The 14,065-nt window shown below is 41.9% G+C and overlaps 1 protein-coding gene across 4 annotated transcripts in view; it reads right to left on the reverse strand.

The window, feature by feature from the left end:
* Positions 1-14,065, reverse strand: part of LOC147125308 (protein ATP1B4-like) — a 116,478-nt gene that overhangs the window by 9,631 nt on the left and 92,782 nt on the right. For all 4 annotated transcript variants that reach the window (XM_086000967.1, XM_086000977.1, XM_086000957.1 and 1 more), the window contains 4 exons: positions 6,950-7,078; positions 6,491-6,595; positions 5,250-5,446; positions 2,321-2,377 (listed from right to left, as the gene is read on the reverse strand). In XM_086000967.1, coding sequence (XP_085857093.1) covers positions 2,321-2,377; positions 5,250-5,446; positions 6,491-6,595; positions 6,950-7,078 — 488 coding nt within the window. The remainder of the gene's footprint in view (positions 1-2,320; positions 2,378-5,249; positions 5,447-6,490; positions 6,596-6,949; positions 7,079-14,065) is intronic.

The raw sequence follows: 14,065 nt of genomic DNA on the forward strand, positions 1-14,065 counted from the left end.
CCTAAATAAGGGAGGAGGCATTAAAAAAAAATAAACGGTGAAGCATCGCAGCTAATGGCCCTGAAATTCCACAGGGGTTTCCCTGGTCTGCTGCCGTAACTTCAGCTAAACCCGCAGAGAACCAGCTAAAAACGGCTGTTTTACACTATTCCCCAGGGCATTTCCACCAGCCTCCTGGCAGAGTTACACCAGGGCACTGGGAGAACCCCCACTGAATTTCCAGGCCAATGGAATGCACAGATGTCACTTGCATACCGGCAACTTGCTTTGTATTACAGCGAGTCATACTTGGGAGAGTAGCTTGCTCCCGAGGAGATTAGCTTGTTCCTGAGGATTGTTGAGTAGATTTTTCCAACTCATGAGGAAGTTGTTAAAGCTTCGCGAGCAGTGGTGTACTAGTATAGAGGATACAAAGAAGCCTACGGATGAGGGAGGCCCATCTAGCCCATCCTTCAACAATGCAGGGAAACCATGAGCTTTCTTGGTGTTTATCAAATTAAATAAAGTGTTGCAAATTTGAATACTTTTCCATTTTGGGCACTTATTGTCACCACCAAGCATATCCAGTCAGACGTAGCACAGCCAGATCCAGAGTAAATCTTTCCTTCATACTGCCCTAGCAATGTGCCTTAAATCCAACCTTAGATCACCCACTACTGCACAGGTAAGCATTTTTCCACATCCCACACAGCCATTCTTATGCTCTTTCCTTGTTAGATTGACCATTTATTGTCCAATTTGGACAGTTTGGTGTTGTGGGATCATGCCAACCCAGTACCGAGTTAAGACTGCCCAAACTAATTTCTCACATAACAATGACAGGAAGTAGAGAGAGGAGGTTTTCATCCAATTAGCCTGTGCTGCATTCAAACCCAGTTTCCAGAGGTACAAGGACAGTGTGCTAACCTGTTGCATCACCTAATCCCTCAGGACAAATGAAAGATTGTAAATAAAGTTCCAATTGTTTTGTTCAACTGAAGCAACAACAAGAGACAGAACACAACATGTAAGATTCATTAAGGTCTCAACAGATTCAAACTCAGCTACAGCATGTCAACAGGCCATATATCAAAGCGTTGGACACTGCTTGGACTTTTTTCCAGATGGCAGAAGCTTTAAAAACTGTTCCTCAGAACAGTACATCCATTTAAAAATAGTAACATGCTGTATCTTAGGTTTCAGCTACCTGCCAACACATGGCGCCTAGAATCCTTTCACAAGCATAACGTTTTTGGAACCAGAGATTGTCGGTTGTTTAGGGAAAAAAAGATAAAATTACAATATTTAAACAAGCCCGAGAGGTCGTTAGCGAAGGAAAGGGTCTACATCCAAAATGTTAACCGTTTTTTCTTTACAAATAGTCGGGGAAAATGTTCACTTACTACTTCTGATTGAGAAGAGATTTACATTTGGAAAGCAAATGAACTTCCTGCAGCCAGTTTTTTTTTGGTGAGTTGATTATTTTAAGTGTGATCACATGGCCAGTCTTTTCACTAAGGGACACTGCAGTAACAGTTCTAATGACTAATCCAGTTACAGAGAAACAAATTCAAAGATCTAAGCTCTGTTTCCACAAATCATTGTTACTTGTAGCACAGCAGTTATTTACATGCACTGCATTGACATTCACTATGGTAACTTAAACCTAAGTTGATGCAACTTTATAAGTTGTCAAATGTAATAGATAATTGATGGTAACAGCTGTAGCAGTGGGTTAGCACACTGTCCGTTGGGACTTTGGTTAGAATCAGATCTAAACTGTTGAGCTAAAAGTCCCTGATGTAATAAAGACTCACTACACACTTGGTTGTACATAAAGCAAGGCTTTAATCGACTTGTAACAAAACATGGAGGTCTAGTTAGTAGTCACTAGCTTCCTGTTTCCAGATTGTCTCTGTCCAAGTTGGGCCCACGCCCGAGGATTTATACTCCTCGGGCGGCGCCCTCAGCTGGCCGTTCAGTAGTACTTCCTGAGTTACTTCTTGTAGAAGTTGCGATTTATGACAGTCCCTTATCTCTTTGCTGGCTACAAGGGTCCTATGTGGAATGAGTTTTGCTAGTCTCCATCCAGTCCCTACAAGGCTGAGGTTCACAGACAGATTTCTTCCCAATTCAACGTTAATTGGCCGCATACTCGAAAAACCCACCAGATTGACAATTAAGACAACACTGTGTGTAATATTTTTAAGTATCATTGAACTATGTGCTAAGTAGCATCCATATGTCATTATGGAATCCAAAGCTAGCCACTGTATTCAAACTCGAGTTTAGAATATTCCAATGCAAGACTTGGCTCAGACATTGATGAGATGTCACTCACCATGATTTCGCAGCTCACATACGGTGTTGTTCCTTTACCAGGCAGGTAACCAATTATCTATAAATAGAAGCAAACATTACCGCAAGGCTCATGAATATTTATTTCTATAACACAAGTGAATAAGAATCAGAACCTCTTCTGCAGAATACATCTTCCTTGGTGCAAAATCAAAGTTTCATTAAAACCTTTGATCCAATTCAAAAAGTTATTCATGATAAGTGAATACAAAATGAATTAAAAGAGGTTATTTAGCTTAGATTAGTATATCAAATCTCTGTGCCAAGATGCAGGTTTGCACCCATGATTTCTCACATTGTGATCTGATCTCAATGGAGATACTGCATGAAGGTAAGGTATTTCCTTACAGGGAGGCAGAGGTAAGTCAACCAAGGACTGGGCAAAACTATCCTGCATCTATAGTGGCCAGTTAGAATGTGGCAGTGCCAAAATACTGGCAGCAGGTCACCTCCCCCTCCCCTACTGAATAATGGTGGATGATCTGAAGAGAGAGCAGAAAATTAATTTAATAAATAAAGGCAATAAAATAATACAATTGTCTAAGGTATAAAGTCTGTATTACTGAATACACTGGTATATGGCATTTATTATACAGTCCCAGAGGTCATTGATAGTTGATAATAGTTGAGAAATACAAAATGGGTATTATTCATATTTAGTGTACACATTTAATAAATTCTGAAAATGAATTTCTAATTGTTAAAGTGTCATCTGGCTCAATGTTAATGCAAACTCAGAGTCAGGTACATGGGTACAAGCCCCCACTCCAGAACTTGCACATAAAACCCTGCTCAAGTGGATATAAATGATCAAATGTACTTTTTTCCAAGAAAAGCGGAAATGTTCTCCCAGTGTCCTGGCTAGTTTTTATCCCTCAACTGCAGCAAGTCGCCAAGGCTTCTTCAGCAGCACCTCCCAAACCCGTGACCTCCACCACCTAGAAGGCGCATGGGAACACCATCACCTCCAAGTTCCCTTCCAAGTCTCACACCATCCCGACTTGGACAATATCGCCGTCCCTTTATCATCGCTGGGTCAAAATCCTGGCATTCCCTACCTAACATCATGGTGAGAGCATCTTATCTTCATCACACGGACTGCAGCGGTTCAAGAAGGCAGCTCACCACCACCTTCTCAAGGGCAATTAGGGATCAGTCATAAATGTTGGCCTTGCCAGTGACGCCCACATCTTGAGCAAGAATTGTTTAAAAAACAACACAGCCAAAACAGATTAACTGGTCACTTATTTCATGTACTGTTTGTGGGACCTTGCGGTGAGCAATTTGGCTGCAGTGTTTGCCTACATTACAGCAACTACACATCAAAAGTAAATCATTGGCTGTAAGGCACATTGGGATGTCCTCAGGACATGAAAGGCCCTATATAAACATACATTCCTTCTTCTTTCTTAATTTAATCAGAAGATTTTGTGTGTGGCAGATAGTAGTCCTTAGGTTTCCTGGCCATATATAGCAGATGCCAGGAAATCCTAGAGTCTATCAACGTTCCAAGATTTATTGCCACGTATAGATAAACATCAACAAATCTTCTGTGAACACAAAACTGGCCAAGAAAACCCTGACTACATGAGAAGGGCTGGAATATTTACAACAACCACTTGTTGCATTTATATTGCACCTTTAATGTAGATAAATGTCTAAAGGTGCTTCACGGAGGAATAACGAAAACCAGGTGCTGAGCCAAAGAAGGAGAGATTAGGAGAAAAGCTTGGTCGGAGAGATTAGGAGAAAAGCTTGGTCAAAGAGATGGACCTTAAAGGCGGAGAGGGTGTGGAGAAACAGAGGAGTTTAGTGAGGGAATTTCAGAGCGTGGGGCAGAGGCAATTAGAGGCATGGCCAACAATGATAGGGTGAAGGAAAGCCAGGAGTGGGAGTCAGAGGAATGACGAGTTTAGGGGAGGGATTGTAGGGCTGTAGAAGGTTACAGAGATTGGGAGGGGGCAAGTTCATGGCAAGATTTAAACACAAGTACAACAATTTTAAATTTGATCCACTGGGAACCAATGTAGTTCAGTGAGGACAGGGGAGATGGGAAAGCAGGACTTGATACAGAATAGGATACAGAGAACAGAGTTTTGGATGAGCTGAAGTTTAAGGAGGATGGGAGGCCAACCAGGATAGTACAGGAGTAATGGCGTCTGGAAGTGGCAAAGCCATGCACGAGGGTTCCAATGGCAAATGGGCTGTGATAGGGCCAGATGCGGATGATGTTATGGAGATGATAATAGGCAACCTTTATGCTAGAGAGTATATGGGATCGGATGCTTAGTTTAAGATCAAACAGAAGGCCGAGAGATCTATTGCTGGGGTGGTAGTGAACATTCTGTGTCCCACAGGCGTTAGATTTCCCAGAGGATGTAGTACTGCTGTGGATGTCTTATATAAATTGGAGGTAGGTTAGCGTAATCGCTCCCTTGCTCTCAATTTCCTGCACTGTCAATGGAACAGGATTAAGACCAGCTTAAACTAAGTTTTAACACTTCTCTGAGAACCTGGAAAATAAAGATGTGCAAAATGACATCTGTTCCTTTGTCCTGCAACTGGGACAGCTACCTGGGCCAAATTGTTCTCAGAATCATACCTCTCAGATTATCTTCCCCAGTGGTGGGAATTAGGCCTCTTGCACCTAAAATCATGGGTCTGCCAGTGTGAATTTAAATATATCATTCACACAAATAACCAGGGCAGTGATTCAGAATTACTTTTCTATAGGCTAAGGCCTTGGACCAAGTGGGCTGATTTTAACATTTGATGCAAAACGGGCAGTGGGTTTGCAGAGCTCCCTCACCACCCACTGCCCACCCCCACATTGTTGCTGCAATGATAATTTGTTGTCAATTGGCTAGGAAAGTAGTGACGGCTCCCTGTATCTCTCAGTAACGCCAACATACTCTGTTCATCTTCAGAAGAATGCAGGGTTTTCCTTCAGAGTATCCAAAGGTAGGATCTTCAATTCCAGAGCACTTTTTCAGCACGGTCCGATTAAACTGACAAGCTAATCGTTCTTCACTTTCATTCTTCTCTTGCATGAAGTATTGCCCGGGGGAACATGGAATGTTCTTAATAGCCTGGATACTGTCATTGTAGGCTGGAAGGAATAAAAATTAAGTTATAGAAACTGCAAGCCTGGTGTAGTAATAGATTGTTTCCACTGGCCCCGCAGACAGTAACAAGTTTCAGATAATCGCAAAAAAGAATTAAGCGCGTGGCTACAAAATAGTCATTAAACACAGGGTGATTAGACTATGGAATTCTCCGCCACCAACTGTTATTAAAGCAGAGTCTCCAAACTCTCTTTTAAAAGGGGAATTAGAAAGTTGGTTAAAAGGAATAGGGAGCAAGTTGGAAACCGGGATCGGATTAGGTGGCCTATGTGAAGAAAAGCACTGGCACAGATTTGATGGCCCATTTCTCTGCTGCGATATTCCATAATTCTAGAGTATTGTAATAATTATTTTCCGTTTCACACAAGTATGAAGAACAGAATTCCCATGTCTATATAGTTTGAAAAGTAACGTGGGATTCCTACAGAAGTGATTTCCAGAATCAGCAGTTTCTACTGGGTTTTTGTTGGACTCACTGGCATCTTCAAATGGTGCAGACTAATTCAATTTAAAATGGTGCCAATAGTTGCTACAAACAGCAGCGAGCAAAAACAAATGGGTTCCATTTAGTGCATCACTGTGCATTCAGGAACACATTTAATGGCCACTCAGGTTTTCTGAGAAGATGCACATTCTAGGCAGGTGTTATGATTGTAGGATGTGATGCACAAGCTGGTTGGTAATTTGTTAGGATCAGAGAGGAAGGAGAGAAGCATAAGAGGAAGAGAGACATAAGGCGAGAAAGTGAGAGAAAATGGGGAGACAATTCAAACAGCAAGACACTAAATCAATGGTTAATTTTTTTCAAACATTGTGTATAGAGAACTAAGATGATGACCTAACGTAATCAAAGTATGTCTGTTCAGCCTTAGAATTCTGCAAAATTGGCATTTTTCCTTTCATATTCCTAAATACTGTACTCTATTGAAACTTGGTTCCCATTATTACAAGTTTTTTTGTTTGGCGATTTTAAAATTCAAATGATTGCTTATTGCATTTCCTCCTGATGAAGATATACAGAAACTTACGTTCAAGGAATTGGTGCAGGCTTTGCACATAATGTGACCATGTGCTCTCCTCTGATGAGTTGAATGCAATCACAAATCTACCAGGATTTGGTCTTATCATCACCCCTAGGAAAATGGAAAGATTACTGGCAGACCAGATTTTCATCAAGCAGCTAACATCAAGGTGAGATCAAACAGGCAGTCCATCATTATTTCTGACAGCTCTTTATAGTACCACGTTCACTCTTTAATTAATTTAGGGATTCACTCATTTAGGATTCAATCTGCTACATGTCATCCAAGGCCATCTCAGTACATGGATGAAAATAATTGGTTGCTTTCGAACACTGCACATGAAAATGGCCTGAAATTGATATGTCAATGGTTGGACAACAGGGATAATGGAGTTTCTAGTCTTTCACTGTAGCTGTAATCTCTTGTGATCCTTATACTTCAGTGCTCAGTCACATGGCTAAGTACCTGGATTGTTGACACGGTCGCGATATCTTGGTGTATATGGACTGATTGTTGTTAGCATCACATATATGCAGAGAGAAAACATCCCAGCCAGAAAGGAATACAAGCAGAAGTAGAAAAATAAAATAAGAGCTGCAAAGTAAACAAAAAGATATTCATGTCAGTAATACATGTATGCACTAATTTGTCCTTTTGAGGATACAGTATGTTACTGTCCAATTTGTTGCACCATTATTCTCTCCGAATTCTACTTAGATTATGCACTTCCTGTGGTCAGCCTGCCCCCATACCTCTTTCTGTGCCACTTTTCAGTCGATAGGAGGTACGCACGAACAGCCCAGTTACAACACTCTTCCATTCCCATGAGGAAGCTCTCTCGGCTCTAATCACCGCATTACCACAGCAACATAGCTGAGGCTGATGAGTGAATGGATTAGGGAATCAAAGCTGCATCCCAGTCCAGAGGACTGCATTGGTGCTCCAATGCATTGCATCACAACACTGCCAGGCCTTCACTCCTTATAATCAAATTTGTTGTAATTATCTCTTTTAAATGTGGATTTTCAATATGCCTGGAACATTTCAATGAGGATAAATCATAATTTAAAAAAAAAAATTATTCTTGGGATGTGGGCAGCCCTAGCTGCCCTGAGAAGGTAGTGGTGGACCTTCCTCTTGAACCACTGCAATGTAATGGTTTGATTCAACCAAATGGCTTGCTAGGTCACTTCAGGGGGCAGTTAAGAGTCAACCACGTTGAATCTAGAATCTAGAACTAGGGGTCACTGTTTAAAAATAAGGGGTCGCCCATTTAAGACAGAGATGAGGAGAAATTTTTTCTCAGAGGGTCGTGAGTCTTTGGAACTCTCTTCCTCAGAGAGCGGTGGAAGCAGAGTCTTTGAATATTCTTAAGGCAGAGGTAGATAGATTCTTGATAAGCAAAGGGGTGAAAGGTTATCAGGGGTAGGCGGGAATGTGGAGTAATCAGATCAGCCATGATCTTATTGAATGGCGGAGCAGGCTCGAGGGGCTGAGTGGCCTACTCTTGCTCCTAATTCGTATGTTCGTATGTGTGGGACTGCAGTCACATACAGGCCAGACTGGGTAAGGATGGTGAGGTTTCCTTCCCTAAGGGACATTAGTGAACCAGTTGGATTTTTACAACAATCTGACAGCTTCAAGGTCACTTTTACAGAGGGCAGTTTTTTTATTCAGCTGTTCCCATTGACATCCTTTTATTAAATGCCTCCTTACATGGCAGGAAGTACTTTGCCTTTGCTTGGCTCTTCCCTCCTGAAGGCCTGGCTGGAATCCTGAACTCACTTTGTTGGGCATTACAGACACAAATCTGTTTTTGTTTTACCATCAAGATAACCTCTGAATCATAAAGAACTCACTAAATTAATACCTCAGGTGTCATTTTGGATGTTATGAATATTGTATGGTGAAATATATGGTAAGATGATCTATCTGGACATACACATACATATATTTAGTTGTATATTTAGATATGAATATATAAAAAACATTGGGGTTGAATTTCCATGAGGATTCTCCTGATTGTCCGCTGTAATTGTGACTGGAGATCTGAAGAAACCCCGAAGGAAGATATCTCAGTGTACATATCCTGCCTGTCACACTTGTAACACTGCAGATTTCTGTGTCGCAGTTCAAAAAGAATATAAATAAACAAAAGCAGTTATTTGGAATGTACTAGGTTTCCCAGTATGTGGAAATACAGGAAACAGAATGTTGTTCATCCCTAACTGACCACAACTTAAAAAAGAGAAGCAAAGCCAGCATTCTAACCTGAAGCCCGAAGAACAATTAATCTCCGACCTCACCCAATTTTTACTTCACAACAATAAGACTTTGTTAACCTTCAAAGAATAATTTCACCTTAGCAGCAGAATAGTGTATTCTGCATTACATGGTACAATGATCCTGTCCTTATAAAGCATACATTATAACGTACCATGGCCAATGCCATGGAAGGTTTACCAGTAATATTATAAAAATGGTATGTACAGCACACATCTGTTACAACTTCCTCATCACACCTCAGGTGTCATATTAAAATTTCTCTTTTAGTCCTCTCAATTCTGGTAACATACTTGTAATTCTTTTCTGCACTTGCTGCAGTGCTTCACTATCCTTTTTTTGTATGGAGACGAGAACTGGGCGGGGGAGCGGGAATAGCTGAAGTGCTCTTGCAGAGAGCCGGCACGGGCTCGACGGGCCGAATGGCCTCCTTCCGCGCTGTAACCATTCTATGATTCTATAACTGCACACAGTACACCAAGTGTAATCTAACCAAGGTTCTGTATACATTCGACATTATCTTCCTGCTTATCTATTCTACAAGATCCCAGCAACCCCCACCCCTCCCACCCCAAACTGACAGACTCTGCCCCCAATGCTCCAAAACCCCTTCGCCATGGGTGGTGGACCCAGTACCACCCTGCCAAGGTCTCCCTCCTCCCATTCCAAGATCTCAGGACCACCCTCTCCGTGTTCACAAACCTGTAGACTACATTTGCAGTGCCTTTTAATATAATGAGACAGCGCCCAATGCTCCCAGACCCCGCGGCCTTCCTCCCCCTATACAAAGCCCTGGTTAGACCACACCTGGAGTATTGTGTTCAGTTCTGGGCACCACACCTTAGAAAGGATATACTGGCCTTGGACGGAGTGCAGCGTAGGTTTACCAGAATGATACCCGGACTTCAAGGGTTGAATTATAAGGAGAGATGACACAAATTAGGGTTGTATTCCCTAGAAATTACAAGGTTAAAGGGTGATCTGATCGAAGTTTTCAGGATATTAAGGGGAACAGATAGGGTAGATAGAGAGAAACTATTTCCACTGGCTGGGGATTCTAGGACTAGGGGGCATAGTGTAAAAATTAGAGTTAGACCTTTCAGCAGTGAAGATAGGAAACACTTTGACATGCAAAGGGTGGTAGAAGTTTGGGACTCTCTTCCGCAAACTGCAATTGATGCTAGATCAATTTGTAAGATTCTCAAAATTAACAGATCCCCAAAACAAAGGATAACCCTATTAAAATTGACTTTGGACCCTTGCTAAAACTTCAGGAGTGATAAAAGGGCATGTTGGGCCTAACTAAGAGATTCAAGGTCAGAAACACACTTGGCATTTTAAAAGGACATGTTCAGGCATGTTTGGAAAAGGCTGTTACAGAATTTGGGATCTATCTATGCAGTAGACAGTTTGAGTATTCGAGATAGCCAAACTGTCTGGGGGAACTGTAAACGTCACTCAGCCCCTGTCAAGAAACTTACATGCTAACAATAGACACACGGAAGAACAGCCTCACAGAACCCATCCAAAATCATGCATAAAACAAATCGTTTAGCCAACCTACAAAGAATCTCAGGCCCCACAGGAAACTTAAAGCTTGCGGACAATTCACCACAATTAGATAAGAGCTCAACAGCTCAGGAAAACTATCCCAAAACTACTTCTCACATTTTTAAACTACTTCAACAACTCAGGAAGCCATCCCGAAACCAATTAAACAATTTAAGATTAGGAGGCCCCAATTAGTATAATTGAAAGCCTGCTTTCTAAAGACAGAGAAGTCAAGAAGTTCGAAAGACTGGTTCAGCAGTTCAGTTCAGCAGTTACACAGTTGCAACAAGTTCTCTACGAGCTCTACAGTTCTGGGCAGTTCTCAGGAGTTCATCAAGTTCGAAGAAGTTCACAGTTCTGGAAGCAGGTCAACACACAAGAAGAAACCAGAGCAACAGTTTCAGTGACCATCAGACACCTCGCGGTAACAAGGGCCTTAGCAAACAACCAACCAGGGTACGGCAGGCCCCAACCGACACATCTAGCGAACCCCGAAATCGCGAACTGTCAAGGAGTTGTTTGGTGAGCATTATCCCTGGTCCTTCAGAGCCTAACTTAGCTAGTAAGGTGGGATTGGGAGGGGTGAGATATTTGTCTACTGTAATTTTTCCCTCATGTATGTCGAAGTGTTTCCCCATCTTATTTAGAGTGTCATTATTGTGTTGTATTTTCTTTCTCAAATAAAGATCAAAGTTCTTGCACCAAAATCAGTTGTTTGCTGCACTTTTATCACAACCCCCAAATAAGTCCAAGATCTAGAACCAAGGGAGTGGGAGCGATTCGAACCGTTCATAAGTCAGAGGTAAAGCTGACCCCACACGCCACCTCTTACAAATTGTTCATTTTAAATCGGAGATTGATAGATTTTTGTTAACCAAAGGTATTAAGGGATTTGGGGCAAACGTCGGTATATGGAATTAGGTCACAGATCAGCCATGATATCATTGAATGGCGGAACAGGCTCGAGGGGCTACATGGCCTACTCCTGTTCCTGTGTTCCAATGTTCCCAATGCTCCCAGATCGCAGGAACTGCCCCAGTGTTCCCAGAGCCTCCATTCTGTAGTGTTCCCATTACCTCAGGACTCCCTCCCAGTGCTCCCAGACTATGGTACCACCTTCACAGTATTACGAAACCTTGTGACCCCATCCCAGTACTTCTAGACCCTGGCATCCCTTCCCAGGGCCAGCATCATGCAGATCAATCAATTTAAGCCTGGATTTTGCAGTCTGCCGCGTAATTAAGGATTACGGAACCAAATGGGCACTTACCTGTTGCGAGGCCCCAAACGAAAAGTTACTGTCAGACGCTACAGAGTTGAGCGCAGCGTAGTGGCCCACGGATCCCAGAGGCTCGCCGTGTGCAGAAGTGTACCTGGGATCACGTGGGTCAGTGATCCAATCAGCAAACAGAGGTCTCTCATTAATACTATTAGAGATCGTAGAGCTTCTCCATTTAAAGTTCAATACTTCAAAAATGTATTTAAGTTTGTGATTTGGGGGTCTGGGGTGTTTAAAAAAAAGTATGGACAGCTCAAAATTGTGGTGCTACTTTGCCTTTTAAAAAAGTACTGATTTAGAGCAAGTTACATTTCCAATAATTTAGTTTGAAAATCACCACTACCCTTCAGGGCTACATACAACCAAGTGTTCTCCAGTTAGAATGCTTCCATCCAGAGAGGACTGACCCCAGACATGAGAACATAAGAAATAGGAGCAGGAGTCGGCATTTGGCCCCTCGAACCTGCTCCGCCATTCATTAAGATCATGGCTGATCTTCTACCTCAATTCCACTTTCCTGCACTATCGCCATATCCCTTGATTCCCTTAACATCCAAAAATCTATCAATCTCTGTCTTGAATATACTCAATGACTGAGGCTCCACAGCCCTCTGGGGTAGAGAATTCCAAAGATTCACCACCCTCTGAGTGAAGAAATTTCTCCTCATCTCAGTCCTGAATAGTCGACCCCTTATTCTGAGACTGTGACCCCTGGTTCTAGGCTCCCCAGCCAGGGGAAACATCCTCCCTGCATCTACCCTGTCAAGCCCTGTAAGAATTTTGTATGTTTCAATGAGGTCACCTCTCATTCTTCTAAACTAGAGAATATAGGCCTAGTCTACTCAATCTTTCCGCATAGGACAATCCCCCATCCCAGGAATCAGTCTGGTGAACCTTCATTGCACTCCCTCTATGGCAAGTATATCCATCCTTAGGTAAGGAGACCAAAACTGTACACAATACTCCATGTGTGGTCTCACCAGGGCCCGATATAATTGCAGTAAGATGTCTTTACTCTTATACTCAAATCCTCTTGTAATAAAGGCCAACATACCATTTGCTTTCCTAATTGCTTGCTGTACCTGCATGTTAACTTTCAGTGATTCGTGTACAAGGACACCCAGGTCCCTCTGAACACCAACATTTCCCAATCTCTCACCATTTAAAAAATACTCTGCTTCTCTATTTTTCCTACCAAAGTGGATAACTTCTCCACATTATATTCCGTTTGCCATGTTCTAGCCCATTCACTTAGCCTGTCTATATCCCCTTGAAGCCTCTTTGCATCCTCCTCACAACTTACATTCCCACCCAGCTTTGTATCATAAACAAACTTGGATATATTACATTTGGTCCCCTCATCAAAATCATTGAAATAGATTCTGAATAGCTGAGGCCCAAGCACTGATCCTTGCGGTACCCCACTAGTTACAGCCTGCCTACCCGAAAATGACCCGTTTATTCCTACTCTCTATTTTCTGTCCATTAACCAATCCTCAATCCATGCTGGTATATTACCCCCAATCCCATGAGCCCTAATTTTGTTTAATAACCTCTTGTGTGGCACCTTATCGAATGCCTTCTGAAAATCCAAATACACCACATCCACTGGTCCCCCCTTATCTATTCTGCTAGTTATAACCTCAAAAAACTCTAACAGATTTGTCAAACACAATTTCCCTTTCATAAATCTGTGTTGACTCTGCCCAATCCTATTACTATTTTCTAAGTGCCCTGTTACCACGTCCTTAATAATAGATTCTAGCATTTTCCCCACTACTGATGTCAGGTTAACTGGTCAGTAGTTCCCTGTTTTCTCTCTCCCTCCTTTCTTAAATAGTAGGGTTACATTTGCTACCTTCCTATCCTCGGGAACCGTTCTAGAATCTATGGAATTTTGGAAGATGACAACCAATGCATCCACTTTCTCTATAGTCACCTCTTTGAAAACCCTAGGATGTAGGCCATCAGGTCCAGGGGAATTATTGGCTTTCATTCCCATTCATTTCTTCAGTACTATTTTTTTACTAATACTAATACCTTTCATTTCCTCATTCTCACTAGACCCTTGGTTCTGCACTATGTTGAGGAAGATTTTTGCATCTTCTTCTGTAAAGACAGACACAAAGTATTTGTTTATTTTCTCTGCCATTTCCTTTTTCCCCATTATAATTTCTCCTGTCTCAGCCTGTAAGGGACCCACATTTACTTTTGCTATTCTTTTCCTTTTTACATACCTATAGAAGCTTTTACAATCTGTTTTTATGTCTCTCGCTAATTTACTCTCATATCTATTTTCCCTTTCTTTATCAATTTCTTGGTTCTAATTTGCTGAATTCTAAAATCCTCCCAATCCTCAGGCTTACTACTCTTTTTGGCAGCATTTATAAGCCTCTTCCTTTGATCTAATACTATGTTTAACTTCTCTTGTTAGCCACGGTTGGACCACTTTTCCTGTGAGGGTTTTG

Source organism: Somniosus microcephalus, chromosome 1, assembly GCF_052327205.1.
Source record: "Somniosus microcephalus isolate GS21.2 chromosome 1, FLI_Smic_1.0, whole genome shotgun sequence".
Classification (NCBI taxonomy): Eukaryota; Metazoa; Chordata; class Chondrichthyes; order Squaliformes; family Somniosidae; genus Somniosus; species Somniosus microcephalus.